This window comes from Acomys minous (genome assembly GCF_964271855.1).
Source record: "Acomys minous genome assembly, chromosome: 10".
Classification (NCBI taxonomy): Eukaryota; Metazoa; Chordata; class Mammalia; order Rodentia; family Muridae; genus Acomys; species Acomys minous.
In genome coordinates this window covers 19,603,543-19,621,648 of record NC_140491.1, presented here as the reverse complement: position 1 = coordinate 19,621,648, position 18,106 = coordinate 19,603,543, and the positions used below count along the sequence as shown (strand labels likewise).

Here is an 18,106-nt window from a genome sequence, read left to right as displayed (position 1 = left end):
AAATCTCCCTGTTTCTTCTTCCACAGTTGCTGCACACATCAACAGAAGAATGGGCCAGCCTAAAAGATTTTATAATCACTACAATGGTAACAGATGCAAAAGTGAACACAGAGAAATAGAATCATACTTTTTTAATTTTTAATTTTGATTTTATTAATTTATTCAGATTACAACTCACTTGTTATCCCATCACTTGTATCCTCCTATTCCTCCCTCCCTCCCGCTTTCACCCTATTCCCCTCCCCTAGGTCTATGACTGAGGGGGACCTCCTCCCTCTCTATATGGTCATAGACTATCAAGTCTCATCTTGGTAGCCTGCTTATTCTTTCTTTGAGTGCCGCCACCTACCAAGAGGAGGTGGTCAAATATGGGGCACCAGAGTTCAGGTCAAAGTCAGTCCTCACTCTCCACATAACTGTGGAGAATGTCCTGTCCATTGGGTAGATCAAAGGAGGGGTTCGATGCTTACTATTGTATTGTCCTTGGTTAGTGCAATAGTTTGAGCACAACCCCCTGGGCCCCGATCCACCCAGAATCATACATTTTTTTAAATGCATAAATTTAAGCACTAAAGTTCTTAACAGCCACGAGTGAGCCAATGGGCAAGCTTTTTACATATTTCAGATACCTATTGCAAGGCCCTGAGTTCAGTCACAGTGGAGTTAGGAATACTGATTGACAACTTGGCAGAATCTAGAATTGCTTACAGGACAAACCTCTGGGCTTGTGTATATGGGGGCTTATAGGCTGGATTAACTGAGGTGTGAAGAGCCGCGCTGCAGGAGGGCAGACCCTCTGAGTAAGGACCTCTGAGTAAGGTCCAAGACTGAAAATACAGGAGAAAGTGAACTGGGCCCCGTGTTCATCCGGTTCCTGACTGGATGCAGTGTGACCAGCTGCCTCAAGCTGCTGCCGACACGCCTTCCCTGCTAGGATGGATTATCCTGGAAAACTGTGAGCCAAGACAAACCTTTCATCCAGTATGTTGCTTTGTCAGGTATTTTGTCAACAAAACAATGGAATTAATACACTCCATTACCACAAAAGAGAGGGAAAGCCAAATAAATTTTCCTCCAAAGAGCCCTGAAAAATAAACTCTAATAGGAAAGTTAACTAGAGTTGTTGAAGCAAGAAATAATTTAAAAGATTTAAACACTTTATATTTCTGAGGTTCACACTGTATGACACCTAACCCTTTGCCCCTGGAGCCCTTGTCCTTCCGGGGCCTATTCATCTAGGCAGGGGAAACCGTGCAGACTGTTTTCAGGAGCTTTCAACCAAACCACATGAGATGAAAAGGTGGATTCAGCTGCTGAAATTCAATAACCTGGGAGTGTGGTATCAAATGCAGTCATCAAACTGAAAGGACAGAATAAGAAGAAAAATGCAGTGGGGCTGCCGGAGTGGAAGGAGCTCAGCTACGGAACGGAGTGGGCATGCGGCACGGTGCTACACGGGACACTTGGGGAGCTTGGAACGGAGGAGCAAGAGGATGCCAGAGGATGCCAAGGACGCCTTCACAAACTACGTCAGAAGCTCTGAGAGCAAAGATAAGGCATGCTCTCCACAGGCATAAGGAAGAGAACGGTGTGGCTAAGACAGAGAGGCACTGCACCACCAGACGAAGAGCGTGGGAGGTAGAGTTGGACTCACTCTCTCCTTAGTCTGCTTTGAGTATTCTAAGGCCGGGTGAGCTGTACACCTCCATCCCATCTCATTGAAGAGTAAGGAGACGTGCCTCCCTGGCCCAGCGTGAGAACAACAGGGAAATGGGACCTCCCCGAACAGAGAAATACTGAAAGCTACAGAGCTCAAGGTGACCATCAGCCTGGTCACACAGTGGGGACCCCACAAAACCACAAGCAAACACCAGGCGAGATGAGCTAGCCTTCTCAAACAGGGTACAATGCAGAACCCCAGCTCCCATGGCAACCACATTAGAGTTCTTAGGCTGGGCATGAAGGGTGGGTTTACACTTGGGCTTAGAGAATGACAAACAGAAAACGACGTTAAAAAAGAAAACAACCTATATACGCCTGACTGAAAGATTTTAATATATAGAGAGAGACCTAGACAGATAGCTTTGCATTCACATGCACTTATACACATGTTAGCAAGAGGCTGCTGCATAATAATACATGCATATGTATTTTATAGATATATATCATCTTATATAATAACATAAATAAGTTATGGGACATATGAACATTAACAATGAACATTATGTTCATACATTATGGCTATTGTTTAAGAATATAAAGAGCATCATCTTTAAGGATATAAAGAGCATCATCCTGTCAGTCACACTAAGGAATGTGCAAGAACAGTGGCACAATGTTTCAGAATGCAAATATAAGACAAGGTTATAAAGAAAAGCTAGAACATGATGCATCGAAAACTCAGGGTACCTGGCAGTGTAAGGAGAACAGATGACTTGGGAGGCCCTCAAAGCTCTGTTTCCTAACCCAAAGGGCACGCCACCCAAGCTGGCTGAGCCAGCATTTGCTATGTGCATCACTATATTTTTCTCTTTAATACTTAATAACAAATCATTGGGGGGAAAAAACCGATAAGACTAACAGAAAGGACATCTAAAACACTGCCCTGCAATCTCTCTTCATCTTTTTCATGAGAAGTCAGGAAAAACCGCACAGTCGAGAAGGCTTTCTTAAGTCTTATCTTGACGAGGAGGGAATCAATTTAATTAGACTCAGAATCAAGCAGGCCTAAAGAAAGAAAACATTAACACCGGGTGTTAAGGAACCTTCATTGCCATTCCGCGGAAAGGCTGCTAAAAGTTTCCTCCAATTAAATCCACTGGTATTTAAACTGAGATGCAAAGCCAGCACAGGAATCCCTGTTAAGCGTCAGTCCCTGCAGAAACTCTGTGCTTCCTGACAGACAGAGCAGCCCAGCCCTGGTCAGCAGTTTAGATGGGGGCAGTCACACAGCGGAACCACACCTCCCATATCAGACGCTGATGCGATTCATATTTACCAGTCCCGTTCGACACATGTCCTTGGGGAGGGAGGCGCTGTCCCCAGAGAGGAACTATGCCCAGGGGCCCTCCATTCCCTGCACTCCTGGAAGGAAGCCGGCTTAGCCACCTTGGAAAACCAGGAGTCTGCAAGTACAGCCTTCAACAGGTGGGTGGGGAGGCACTTTCACACACAGAGCCACCAAGCCTTATAAAGAGTTTTCTCTTTCTATGGTGACATTGTCACTGGGCAAGATCCTAAATGTGATCAATAAAAGTTCTTACCAGTGCCAAGGTAGTAACTCAGCCCTCTTTGTGCAGAATACAAAATTCTACACACCTGCCTTGACCTGCCCCCACACCCGTGCAGGCCATTTTGGAAAAATATGACAAATATACCAATATTATGGGTTTTAAACTTAAGAAGGCAAAATATGCGGACGAATACAAAGGACAACAGATGTAAGAGTTGTGTTTTATTCAAATTAAGAGCGAAGAAGGCCAGTCAAGTGAAGGCTGCTGGCACACGCCTGAGAGCCAAGTTGACTCAGTCTGGCAAACCTGAGAGTTCTGTGCTCCAAGCTCACGAGCCACGTTTCCAGCACACCAGCCAGCTGCGAAGTCAACAGCACAAGGAAGTCTGCAGCACTGCCTCCTTCAGGTGCAGCCCAAACAGCAAGGAAATGAGGAAATAAACATTGGATGGTGAATTATCTCACAGAAACCTCAAGTGTCGATGGGAACCACAGCAACCAAAAACCTATTAGAAATTTAAAATGTTCAGAGAAGCTGCTTAAACACAAACGGCTCCTCCGTACATTAAATTAATTATATTTACCCTCAGTGAGAACTAAATCATTTCTCTGTTTTCTTTTTTCAGACCAGTCATTTAACTTTGTTTCTCTTTTAGAGTCCGAAGAAAACGCAAGAGCAGCCCTCAGCCCCCGTGCAGAACCTCAGCGCCTTCATTTTCCTTCTCCTACCGGCCAGCAAGCTGCAAACTGCAAGCCCACCTGCCTCAGTCTCTTCCCACAGTGAGGACTGTCCATACCCCACCTCAGAACTGGTGTGTGACATCTATTCTTCTCCTGCACTGTTCTCCGCAGTAGGGATCCTAGATTTGAAACTGCTGAAATCCATTCAGCAGCAAGCTGTTCACACTGGTAGTTTTACGAAGAAGATTCTGGTGACTTCGCCACCTCAACGTGACGGCCTCTGCTCTCAGAGAAGTTCATGCATGGCAACTGGTTTTTAAATCTAAGAGAGAGAGGATTAAAGGGACCCTGAGCAGGGGACTCTTTCAGTGTGGTTGCCCATCCCAAAGCAAACACACAGCAGGCTCTCAAATACCAGCGGGACAAATGGTGGCAGTTGTCAGGCCCTTTCAAGTTCATCCATTCATCTCTGCTGCACATCTTTACCACCAGCCTGCCCCCACCCACCAACCTAACATTAAATCCAGCGTTAGGTACCACTCCTGGCTCTGTGAGCTACTCTTCTAGTTTCCTGTGAACAAGGCTCCAGCCCACAGCTCTTGGCTAACTGTCCCAAGAATGTCTCTTCAATTTTATCTCTCTTTTCTGCCTTTAGAATAGCTCCTTCGCCCAGCCGGAGTCAGCTGCCCTCAATTTGTTTCTGGGCTCTTTCTGCCATAGTCCTTTGTTGCAGCAGAGGACAGATGGTAACTACAATTAACCCTTAAGGTTACCAGGATGCCTTACAATGAGTTTATAATCCCAGGTGACATTGGAATCGCTGAAAATCACTAATGTCTGGGACCCCCCCCCATGCCTGATCAATTGCAGCAGAACACAGGTCTGGTTTGGGAGTATTTAATGCTCTACCAGCACACTCCCAAGCCAAGCTTCAGGAAAGTGGAGCTAGCTGGTCCCTTCTACCCTAGGGATGGGATAGAGAAAGGCTTGGAGCATCCATCCTTCATCACCTTACTTTTGGACACAGGCCTGGAGCATCCTTCATCGCCTTACTTCACCACCGTCTGTGTGTGTCATGCGCTGGCGTGAAAATCTTGGAGAGCCTACCATGAATAATGAGTCGATTGTGTGCTGCAAGTAGTAAACACTCAGAGCTGCAGGGAGGCTTCCGGCCCAGGAGATGGACCAGAGGGAGAAAACAACACAACTGTGGTCAGTGGAACGAGAGGACTCATCACTGGGTCCCCTTGGCAACATCCTGCCTAAGCCTGCTTTTCAAACCTCCCCTTAGACGCTCTTACTCTCTCTAACATATCAAAAGCCCACAAAGAGCCTCCTTGCTCTGCTCTGTCTCAGCAGAATGGGGACAATGTGGGAGAGCGTGCGTTCCACTACATGCTGAGGAGCTGGACTGACGGTCATAGCCACTCAAGTAGAGAGGCCTGAGAGGTACTGCGCACCTAGAAGGCAAGACACAGAGCTCCAGAACGGCAAAGTAAGACCGGGGCAGATCTGATCTAACAGGCAAAAGAATTAAAACTCAGGCTTGTAGACTCCACGCAAGCAAAAAGTGGGGGAAGAGGCTGTGGCTTGAAAGTCCTGCATGGGCTGGGGTCTGACCGTGTACTTGACCCCCTCAGGCTCTAAACAGGAAGAACTAGAGGACAAGAAATGCTTTACAAAACAGAGTGCAAGAGCAAAGCCAATGTCTGCTCTCTACTCAACAGCGCCTCTGTGCTAAGGACTCCGGAGACCCAGGAGAGCCTATGCAGGTCAACCTGGCACACAGGAGTTCCCTTACTGGACACACAAAAAATTGATGGGGAAACCCAACCTGGGGAGGACCTTCTTGCCTTCTTCTGTGTTAAACTAACTTTAAACATGCATGCAAGATGAACCATACAAAGGACATTACAATCACACCGAGTTGCTAGCCAACAGTCACAACCTGAAAGACCAAGTTTGCATCTACCACTTTCTAATCTTGGTGAAGGCTAACAGACCACTTAAACCCACAGTACGCTATATCTGAAATATTCCTATTTACAGGAAAAAAATGTTAATAGTGCACTCGTTGTAGTCTCTAGACATAAGATTTCCAGAATCAAGGCAGAACAGAAAGCAGCATGCCCAAGGAGCAGCTAAATCAAAGGCACTATAAGAAACTAAGTTACCATGCATGGTGCTGCAAGCCCATAATGCCTGGCATCAAAGCTCAGCACCGGGCATTGAAAGGCAGAGACAGGAGGACTGCCAGGAATAGAGGCCACTAAGAACACCAAATAAATAAGTAAAAAGAGAGTCTCTATCCTAGGTCACTTTGATTACTTTCGCGCGCGCGCGCGCGCGCGCGCGCGCGTGTGTGTGTGTGTACACCTCTTCTATCTCTTATTTGTTTTCTAAACCCATCTTTATAGACTCCTGGGGACAGAAGCAGGGACAGCATTGGAACAAACATCTCCAAATTTTCCAAGGGTCCTTTGTGTCTTGAACTGGCATAATGCCAAACCTACCAACTGCTCTCTTGTATTCCTGAAGCTAAAGAACTCCAAGCAGGCAAGAAGCAACAGGATTTGGGGGTGGGGTTATGCAAAACCTTGCCATCACATCAGAAAAAAACTGAAGGTAAGAGATAGGCATTCAAGGACCAAAAATGCCCACATTCTGCATTATTTCTGAGCAGCACCCCTTGTAAGAGTTTAGGTTGCTATACAAGATCAAGTAGGTCAAATGTAACCATAGCTACACCAACTACATCCATTTCTGAATCACCGATCCCACAGCTCTGCACTACCGAACCAGAGTAAAATAAATAAATGCTCTCATTTGCTGTAACAGTTTGAAAGTCTGAATTCACATCCTTCTTTCACCCTACACTCTGACTTTCCACCATCTGCTCTTCAATCTTTGTTGACAATACGCTTGCAATAAAGAATGCCTTGCTGTATCAGACAGGTCTCCGAATCCTTCCCTTGGGGGCAACATGCATGGCCATCTAGTATCATGGAAAGTGACCCAGGGGTACAGGATAGAATGTTTCTTGGTGCCCTGGGGTGGGGTTAGCCCACAGGAGACCTTAGGGATAGAGAGAGGAGAGGAGGAAGAAAGAAAGGGAAATAGGTGGTGAGGGCAAAAGCAACCTGACCTAAGACCAAACCATGAGGACCATCAGAGAGGTATGCACAGACAGTGAGCCAGACAGTGAAGGATGCAGAATTTGCTAGAGAACAGACTCCACGTGCTATAGAAAGCTAAGTGCAAACTCTATTCAAGGGACAGTGAGAGGCACGGTGGGCTAAATGGAAAGCACAGAGTGAAAGTGGAGAGGGGCCGGATAGGGCTCCCGCCTGCTGACCCCTCTGACTTTACATTGGGACAGACTCTGTAGGAAAGCTGTGCATCTTAGTGGATCAGAGCCACGAGCACTAGGCACCATGAACTACAAGAAGACACCAACAGAAAGAAAAACTAACCTGTGCGGAATACAGGGCAATCAGGCTACTACAGAGGCAAGATCCTGAATTCAAAGATAGCAACCTTACCCAGTGGCTACCTGGGATCATCATACGGTAATTAAAGGGGGAGGGGGTGTTCCATAAAAATCACTGTTGGTTCGTGTGTGTTCTCGTTCTCTCTCTCTCTCTCTCTCTCTCTCTCTCTCTCTCTCTCTCTCTCTCTCTCTCTCTCTCTCCCTCCCTCCCTCTCCTATACTTCCCTGGCTAGGGAGCAACTGCTGCCCACAGGAAGCTGTAGGTACAGGCTGGATGTGAGTCCCATCACAGGACTCCACCCCACTGACTATTATATAATTCCCAGCGCCTGCACTCTCCAAAAGGACATCCTTTTCCCCTCCTCTTCCCACCCTCCTCCTTCAACCTTCCTCTTTCACCTGTGTTCGTTGGGAACTTAGAAGCCCCTCTCCCTGCACCTACAGCCACCTGCCCTCTTGCTCCTTTAAGCCTGGTTACACCTTGCCTCCTAACACCCTGGGGAGTGGGGGGGGGGAGTCCCCGCAGCCAACAAAAGCCACACCCTCTACTTATGCTCAGCTCTATCTCACCTCCCACCATCATTTCTCCTCCTCTTGGCAACTGACTCCAGTTGTAGTTAATGTACTCCCATATTCCCCAGGAAACCCACGTCCTGCAAGAACACCACACACTCCCGCTTTCTTCCACCTCAAACTCCTGCCACATCCATATTCTGTGTCTACTTTCCCCAGTCCCCTTCTCTCTTCAATCCACCCAGCCTGGTCTCTTTCCCTTTTGTTGTATGGACACTACTCCAGAAGATCCTTCAAACCTTTAGCTTTCAAAGACCAGTCCTGGTGTGTCTGCGCATGATCTCTGGGCACCTCACCACCAGGCAGCTTCTCCCACCTTGAACTATGAACTTTGGGTCTTTGCTTCATCAGCCTCAGTGGCTCCTCCAGGACAGTGATCTCTTTTACAGCCTCCTCTAGTTCTCCCCGGCACCAAGCTCCCAGCAGAATGACTCGTGAGGCTCAAAATATATTTACAAACACCTAGGCCATATAGCTAGGCTCTGTGGGAAGGAATGTAAGCTTTGTCCCAGGTGAAAGCAGTCTTGGTGGGGTTTACCCCTTGGAAACTCCACGGATAGACTGAATAGAGCTAACCTGGGTCTGAAATTCAGGAAGCTGATGGGGGGGGGGGGGCCCTCCAGCCGGGCTGTTGTGTTTCTAATCGAACATCCATTGGGGCAGGGATCCTGACCCAGACTGGCTATTGCTCGCCTGAGAGAGACCAGAGAGATGCAGGTGGAGGAGAGAGGAGAAAGCTGCATCTTTTGGAGCAGGACCACCGCGCACATGGATTTGAGGAGAGACCAGCTTACAAGGCCGACCAGAGTGCAGGCCAGAGACACCTGGGGATCCGTCCCCTGGAACAGATACCGGAAGGTTTACTCGTTTCCCTTGAACCCTTTTTCCTTCTTGTATAGGATTGTTAGATTGTACAATAAAGTCTAATTGTTAAAAAAAAAAAAAAAAAAAAAAACCAGAGTCAACAAGGCTCTTCTCTGACTTGCCCATAACTTAAAACCACCCATTTATGTTCATCTCTGTTCCGCCATGTGGCTGGTTACCTGTGATTAGGTACCACGCACCTGTCCCCCTCACATCTTCCTTGGTCTACCTCCCCCCACCTTCTATTCTTTCCTATATGCCATAGGTTTTTTAATGGACAGGTAATGCATCCATACAATATGCAAGATATTCTCTCTACATTCCACCATCCCCTGGTGTCTCCTGGGAACGCCTCCTCCTTATCATCTCTTTCCCAACTACCTCACCAAGGCAGGTATGTGAAATACCAGTTATGCCCAAGTCAATGTCTGTAAGCTATCTCTACACTAGTGGCCCAACACAAAATCCCAGTCCAGCTGACGGGCAACCAGTCCATCCCCTTATGCCTAGCATATTCTCTGTCCTGCAATCCAATCTTCCCCTTTCTTGAGGAGCTATTCAAGTCCTTACTTCTTCTAGGAAAGAAAAAACAAAAACCAAAAACTTCCAACAACATGGGAAAAGTCTGCAGTGCCGGACTTATTACATAATTATAGGCAATCTTTAATTGTACCTTAATGTCGCCCATCCTACTAGCCTGTCCTACAATGTTTAAGTTTCAGAATACTACACGAGTTCCTTTTCTTGTACCTAGTACTGGGCCACACCAGCGATGTCTAAAAAGTTACTAATTGCCAAAAAAAACAAACTTAACGTTTTTATATAATAAAAACCCAAACTCTCACACTATTCTTATTTATCAAACAGTCTAAAGGAAAACTAGACTGAACTCCTAAGTAACAAGTCACAATCTATTTCTCTTCCTAGAATCACCGTGAAGACAACACCTGTGGAAAAGCATGGCTAAACCTGCAAAGCTTTCAACTAATGAAGTTCTCAAAACTTTTAAAACAACATGCTGAGTAACAGTTCATATAAAACACTGAAGTGTAACAAATAATGTTTCCTGCAAAACTATTAAATGTAGGTTATTTTTTTGTTCAATTTATATGTAAAATTCATACATGCAACTTTTTAAAAAGATTTATTTATTTATTTAATGTATAGGAGCGCTCTATTTTCATGTACACCTGCATGATAGAAGGCGGCATCAGATCCCAGTATAGATACTTGTGAGCCACCATGTGGTTGCTGGGAATTGAACAGACAGTGCTTTGAACTGCTGAACCATCTCTCCAGGCCCGATAAGCGCAACTTAATTCCTTAACAAAATCTACAAGAAAACCTGGGAACAATAGTATTCAGGCCAAAGACTTCTGCTCAATCTCTTTAGATAAGCATAGCTCGGGACGTGAGAGCTGTGTACTCTCACAGTTGAAAGGTGTCACCCTGTCCAGCTGCAGCAATGGCAACTTCCTCACCAGACATAAAAGTACCCTGTCCTCGTCATCCTCACAACCCCAACCAATTACACTGTTCTCTCTGCAGCAATATGACAGCTCACTGAAAACCCTTGGCAACACACACTTGAGGCCTAAAAACTAACACCAGGGAGCCAGCCATCTTCAAATGTCTTTCTCTTCTGTGAGTATGCAGGACACGGACATTTGTCCCTTACTTTCCAATGCCACCAGCTGAACAGCATCCTAACTGAGTACTGCCCTCTGTGAGTCTTGGCATGATGGAGTACCCCCAACTTTAACTCCCTCTTTGCCTCTCTGTGTCAACTATTTTCTTTAGTTGTCTTCATTTTCCCAGAATTGGCTCAGGATTTTCAGACCCTGGATCACACCAAGTGCCTAGGCTTGTCGCCTTCCTCTGGGTCCTTTTTGCTCCACGTGCATCCCAATAATAAAACATTTACAGTACTGCTCTAAGATTTATTCACAAACTGTTCTCCAAATAGCTGTGTATCCCTCAAGAACTCAAAACACTGTACAGACTAGGCCCATCATGGTCAAGCAATGAACTCTATACACACACACACACACACACTCTGCCCTGGATCTTGTTTTTATTTCTATGCTATAATTAACTACTGCTACCTTTGTCATTTTATTTGAAAAACAGATCTTTGTGGGTATCATGAGGTAAGTGACCCTGACATGAGAGGATCCTGATGTTAGAATGGAACCCACATTCAATCCTTGACTGTTCCTCTTTTGAAAGCGAGGGAGGGAAGGAGGGAAGAAGGGAGGGAGGGTCACCTAAGGCGCAAAGACACAAGGGAAGAGAGAGCCAGATAAACCCAGGCGTAGAGCGCTCCAATCATGAATGAAGGGCATCAGAGGCCAAAACAGTTGAGTAAGGAATCTATCCCAAAGTCTGTGAGGCCGACATCTTGATTTTGGACTCTGGTCTCCTGAACTGGGGGGGGGGGGGGGGGGGGGGAATAAATGTATTATTTCAATATAGCCAAGTGTGCAGCAATCTACAGCAGCCTTAGGGAACTAACGGGTAGTCCAACATTCCACGCAGCGTCTTCCACCCAGGAGCTTCTCAAAGCAAAGGGCACTGAACAACGATGAAGGCAGATGTGGCTGTCAGCTGAGAAGCATCTCACTGGTGGGGAAAGACTCTGGGACCAGGGAGGCAGACATCAAATCACCATGGGGACTACTTGGATCTGCCACTTACAGTTCTTTTGATAGCTTGCCTGGCAAACAAAGTAAGGAGCCGAGAAGGCCTCCCTTCTAGCAGGCCCGCAATACCCCACCATGCTTCAGCAGCAGCTTAACTGATGATTAAATCAATTACTTCTTCTTCCTCCCTTAATTCTATTACTTTTATTTTTTACCTAAACAGCCTTCAGACATAGAAGAGGATCAAAATGACCTTTCATGAGTGGCTACACTCATGCAGAATCTAGTGCAATAATTGATAATAGGCCAAAAAGTGATTGTATACAATGTCACCATTTTTTTTCCAGCAATTTACATGTAATTGGACTATTTCAGAAACACTGAACATAAACAGGAATCAAGGTAAGCACCACTCTCTGGGCCAGGATTTATCTGAGTTTTAATCAAGTCAAGCCACTTGCGTGACTAATTTTTTTACAATCACAAGGGTCCTCTCCAACACTGGGCCTTTCTCCACCAGACTCAGACTGTAATTAAGGTACCCACACTTTTCACTTCAAAGCATCTGGCCAAAAACTAAATAAATACAATGTCTGACACCACCAAATGGCAAAGACAGCAATAATACGTTGTGCCAGTAACAGCCCAACAAAACAAAAACTATGTTAGCCATCTTCATCAACCTGAGTGAACAGAAACACAAGTTTCTTGTGTTAAATGTCTAAAGGAAGGAAGGAAGGAGGGAGGGGGAGAGAGGGAGGGAAGGAAGGAAGAAAGGAAAGAAGGAAGGAAGGAGGTAGAGAAGGAAGAAAGGAAGGAGGTAGAGAAGGGAGGGAGGGAGGGAGGGAGGGAGGGAGGGAGGGTGGGGGAGGGAGGGAGGGAGGCCACAAAGATGCTAACAACTCTATACCCAACCATATATCCTTCTGTGGAGTTGTGCTAAGTTAAAATCCTACTTTAAGTGGTTTCATAGGTCACACTTGCCTTTGCTTTAAGTGTGGATAGTGGCAGACTTGATTCTCTTTTAAGAAACCAACCAAAACAACATAGAGGAACTCAAAGCCCAGAGACTTATATTTCAGCCTGACCTGACAAAATATCCATTAAAAATACCCTGACTTAAACTTTTCCAAACCAATTCATCTTTCACAGAAAACAGAATCCAAAGTCGCTGGGCCAACGGTTCAGTCCAGCTGGCACAAAGAACTATGTTTTCAAGACTGAACCCTGGATCCTATAGCACGGTTCAGTTACCAAACTTTCCCTTCCAGGTGGAAACCCACCGCAAAACCCCAAAGTCCTTCCCGCTTCTGGAGGGCTCACTCAACAACCAGCTTTCAATCCCAAAGTTCCTCGCTTTCCAGTGCGAGCTCGTAGGCTTCAGTAATGGGGCTGAAATGGACTTGATCAACTTTATCTCACTAGTAACTCAACTTTAAAAGTTATTCTGAAAGAGCTCTAAAACTAAGGCAGAAAATATCAATGGCTTTGTATGGGTTTGGAGACCACACAGAGCCATCCAAAGGCTCGGTGTCCTGCAAACAACTCAGTTACAACTTCATTTCCACAGATGAGACGAACACTTCTGAGCACGCATGGTGTTTTCTAGATGAGCTTTAACTGCATCGACTGAGGAGGGTTCATTAACATTTTCACGCGGTACTCGGCAGCCAGAGCCGCTCAAAAGCAGGGATGGCATGGGACTCGCCTGGGAACCCCGAAAACTTTTCTTTACAAACTAGCAGAGGAGCAAAGGCGGTCGAGAGGGCATTTCAGCCACCCAGGTCCTACACCAAGCCCTGGGGCTTCCACAGCACCACCCCCTGCCCGCCTCTGCGCGCACACAAAGGAGCGTGGATGCCCGGGAGACCCCCGCGCCCATTAGGCGCCTCCGAAAGAGCCAGGGGATCCCAGAAAGGGGCGACTGGGCGTCCTGGGTGTACTCACAGGGTGACCGTGCGGTTGGGCAGTGTGTCCGGAGGCAGGACCTGCGCGAGCTCCAAGCTGCTGCATACCACCTTGCCCTCGGCGCCGGTCGCCCTGCCGGTACCCCGGGCCCGACCGTCGTGCTTGCAGCCCGCGGGCAGCGCCACGGCCCCGCGCTCCCCTCCCCACAGCAGGGCGAGCAGCGCCAGCGGCAGCAGTAGCGGCGGCTCCATGCCGCTGGCCGGGCCTGCGGGCCGAGCGGCGGCACCGGCCTAGCGGGCGGCGGCGGGGCGGGGTGGATCCGGCGGTGGCCCGAGCCTCTCGGCGGCCGGAGGATCGGTCCTGCTTCGCAACGACATGCTCCTTTGTCCGCGGCGGCGCTCGGCCTCGGCGGAGCCCCCCCGGGGTCAGGGCCGCCGGGTCGCAGCTTGTAGCTCGGCCCGCGGGAGCACCGCCTCCTCCCGCCGGCCCCTCCCCGCGCGACTGCTCCTCCCACACCAGCCCCGCGCGCGCCCCTGGGCCGCCGAGCGACCCGACCCCGACCCGGGCACGCCCCCAGGTCCTTGGCCGGAACTCGGCTACTCGTGGACGGGGCGGAGGAAAGTTCTAGATTAGTCCCAACTCCGAGGCCCTGCTCCACGTTTGCGCGCGCCGCCACCTCGCAGACAAAGCCCTCCCTGCACGCCCCTAAGAGCCCTGGCCCGAGAGGGTGAAGTTCCTTCCTCTAACCTGAGGAGGAGAAAGAGCCTGAAACCAATCATTCCGAAGAAAGACGTTGTTGGAAAGTTTCATCGGCCTCATTATCCGCCAGAGCAGGAAACAGGTTTCTTTCCAATAAACTGAACTCGGAAGCTGTCCCTAGCCTGCAGGGGCAACAGTTATGGGGTGGCTGAGGATGCATAGGAACCTTTAGACAGAAATTTCTGAGTCCACAGGTAGCTCAGATGTTGACCAGTTGGAGCAATAGCGATGAAGCAGCCTAGAAGCCCCAGCTGAATTCATTATTCATGCTTAAGACCGCAGACCCCACCCTAACATTTGCAAGACCAGGGCTCACCTACCCTATGTTTAAATTTTATAGAGGCTATACAAGCCAACAAAATGAGTTGTAGTCTCCCTGAGAAACAGACTTCCTTAACAACCGGGAAGAGCAGCTTGCTGTACTGAAATCTCTCGTACTTTGGAGTTCCACCCTGTAACATAGCAGGTAACAGAGCATGCTCTGGGCTGTCCATCCCCTGCTGACTTTGCTTCCTGTGCCACCTCCACTCAACAACAGGAGGGGCGTGGCACATGTGAGGCCACCTGGTCCAGCTCAGTCTATCTGTCCCTTCCAGCAGCCACTCTTAGGCTGTCATATCCAGCCGCTTTTTCCTACATTGAGAGAATTGGAGTGGCACTTTAAAAGGCTCCCCCCAAAAATAATTTCCAAGATCATGTCCCGGATATATTTCTTTTAGCTTTCTCAATAGTAAATAAGTGACGTCTATTTACCATAACTTAGATACATGTGAATAGTGCATCATTCGACACTTCTTGAGATTGAACTAATATCTATGCCAAATGGTTCCTAGCATCTACTAATACACTCAATGGCGAAAGAATTATTCTGGATCCAGAATTTGGCATGTGATAGGGAGAGAGGGTCGCAGAACCAATAATACCAATGGTAGTCAAAGTGTGGCTCTATAGAGCTTGAAATTTATCTACAGTTCTGTAGGAAACAGGCTTTTAAACTGTTTCATTTTTATTAAATTCAACTTTAAATGCTACTGCATATGTGTTGAATAACACAAGTATGCACCTCCAATTGCTAGGAAAAGTAGGAGCGTATAGCCACTACTAAGAAGTTTTAAATTTATAGCTAAGCCGGGTATGGTGGCGCACACCTTTAATCCCAGCACTTGGGAGGCAGAGGCAGGTGGATTGCTGTAAGTTCGAGGCCAGCCTGGACTACAGAGTCCAGCACAACCAAAGCTGACGCAGAGAGACCATGTCTCGAAAAACCAACAAACCAACCAACCAAACAAACAAAATTTATAACTAACGTTGCATGGTATTTTCTGTTAAAGTGAGGTTGGGTGGCACACGCCTTTAATCCCAGCACTTGGAAGGCAGAGGCAGGCGGATCTCTGAGTTTGAGGCCAGCCTGGTCTACAACATGAGTCCAGGACAGCCAAGGCCACACAGAGAAACCCTGTCTCAAAAAATAAAAACAAAAAACATTTCTGTAGAACTTATCTGAAGATGATTATTCCCTAACAAAAATAGCATCAACAATGTATGTCATCATCACCTGTTCTCCCCATAAAGATAAAAATCTTACCACAATACTTTGAAAGCTTTTAATTACCACGTTTGCTGTTGATACAGCCATAGACTGGCCTGTATGAAACATTTGATACCTATCATGTAGGTAAACATATTTGACTGTCCTGGGACATACTTAACATAAGCCTTAAGTTTCTTGCGTCATCTTCATACTTCGCTACAGTTGAGAACATTAAAGTATGAAATAACCAGTAAAGGGGAGGTCACTCATGAGACCATGAACCCAAAGACAAGAATTTACACTAATTGAGGTAATGCTTTTAATCATGTGGATAAGTTTACCCTTCTTTTTTAATTTTTTAAAATATATTTTATTAATTTATTCATATTACGTCTCAATTGTTATCCCCTCCCTTGTATCCTCCCATTCCTCCCTCCCTCCTCCTTACCCCTTACTCCCCTACCCTATGACTGTGACTGAGGGGGGACCTCCTCCCCCTGTATATGCTCATAGGGTATCAAGTCTCTTCTTGGTAGCCTGCTATCCTTCCTCTGAGTGCCACCAGACCTCCCTATCCAGGGGACGTGGTCAAATATGGGGTACCAAAGTTCGTGTGAAAGTCAGTCCCCTCTCCCACTCAACTGTGGAAAATGTCCTGTCCATTGGCTAGATCCAGGTAGGGGTTTGAAGTTTACTGTACGTATTATTCTTGGTTGGTGCCATAGTTTGAGCAGGACCTCTGGGCCCAGATCCACCCATCATAAAGTTCTTCTTGTAGGTTTCTAGGACAAGTTTAGCCTTCTTGCAAGGAAGTCATCTGGATAGTCTTTGGAAATTCATAGCCCAGGAGGCCTCAAAGTGTACAGAGCTCTGTGGTCCTATACAAACACCAAGGCCTTGAGAGCCATTCTCTATAGCTGTGTAGATCTCACACGATGATGCTGTCTGAATTTCCCAGTCTCCTGCCACTCAGTCACACCAAAACCTAAGCTTGAATTAAGCTGCTCTCACCTTGACACCTTCTTGCCGGACAGGTCTAGTTAGTGGCTGCTAATCCTCCCTCAGGCCTCAAGCAGATGGCAACATTTGAATTTGTAGGGCTTCGTCATAGGTCCTTCCAGAGTTCTCACTGTGTTTGTGGCTGCCCCATTGTAGAAAGCCCTATAGAAACTTGAGCTATTACTTGTTAACCATGCACATATACACACGGCCCAGTATCACATCAACTGTTGCTCTAAGGTCGATGTAAGGACAACATTCTAACACTTTATCTAGCACAGTGGATCTTAACCTTCCTGATGCTGTGACCTTTAATACAGTTCCTCATGTTGTGGTGACCCCCAACATAACTGTATTTTTCCTACTATTTCAATTATAAATATCTGATGTGAGGACCCCCAAAATGAGGAAACATTGAGGGCCGCTGGCCTAGAGTTTTGTAAGAGATATCAAAGATGTCTTCTTTTTCTTGATTTAGAAGGCTATATTAATTGTGTATGTCTGCATGAATATGTATGGTGAAAGTATATGTTTTAATACATATGTTCACAGATAATGAATGTATCTGTCCTAATGTACTGTTAACAATTTCCTTTGCATATCTGTCTCTCCTTCTCTACACACTGTGAGCTTCTAGAAGCTCTTTTTGATCCCCTTTTCAAATCGCTCTCTCCCATTTCTGTTCCTTCAATTATGTGCCTCTAGAACCTAGAGTGTTTTGATCCAGACTGGACGGTATCTAAACTTAGAACATAGTTTCCTTTTGTATTAAAATCACATCTGTATATGTTAGCCCTCTCCTTCTACAACTTCGGCTCAAGGATGCTCCCTAGCTACTTCCAGTGGCTGTTACTGTAGTTTGCTGCCAGAAAGCCATTCTTAAACTTTCCTTAGGAGAATTCCTTATCCAGCCATCCTTGCAGCTATTGGTGGCATATGACTTACCAAAAGGAATCACCAATTATGCTGTTCAACATAGTATATAAATTTAAGTTTGTATAAATTTAAACTAAAAGTTTAGTAAGGTTTTAGCCAAAAATTCTATTTGTTCGTCACTATGGTTAGTGCTTCCAAGCTGTTTATATCTGATGGATATCATTTTTGACAACACAGATTTTGCAGTAGTTCCAGAAATGGCTACGTGTTACCTGTTTTAAAAAGAGGTTAGCTCTGGATGTGGTGGTGTAATCCCAGAACTCTGGGAGCAGAGGCAGGCCTCTGGTCTGCAAAGCAAGTCTAGGACAGCCAAGTCTACACTGAGGAACCCGGTCATGAAAAAACAACAAAAAATAAAATAGGTTAGAGTCTGGAGAGATGGCTCAGAGGACTAGAGCATTCATTGGCTGCTGGTCTAGAGGTTTGTGGTTAAATTCCCATCACCCACATGGAGGCTCACAACCATCTGTAATTCCAATCATAAGAGATTT

The 18,106-nt window shown here is 46.6% G+C and overlaps 1 protein-coding gene across 1 annotated transcript in view; it reads right to left on the bottom strand.

Annotated features, from left to right (window-relative positions):
- The window catches only part of ADGRA3 (adhesion G protein-coupled receptor A3), a 103,085-nt gene extending 89,298 nt beyond the window's left edge, over positions 1-13,787 (bottom strand). Inside the window, exon 1 of the mRNA XM_084800087.1 lies at positions 13,430-13,787. Within this exon, the coding sequence (XP_084656213.1) occupies positions 13,430-13,641 (212 nt within the window). The 5' untranslated portion in view covers positions 13,642-13,787. The remainder of the gene's footprint in view (positions 1-13,429) is intronic.
- Between the last annotated feature and the right edge of the window lie 4,319 nt (positions 13,788-18,106).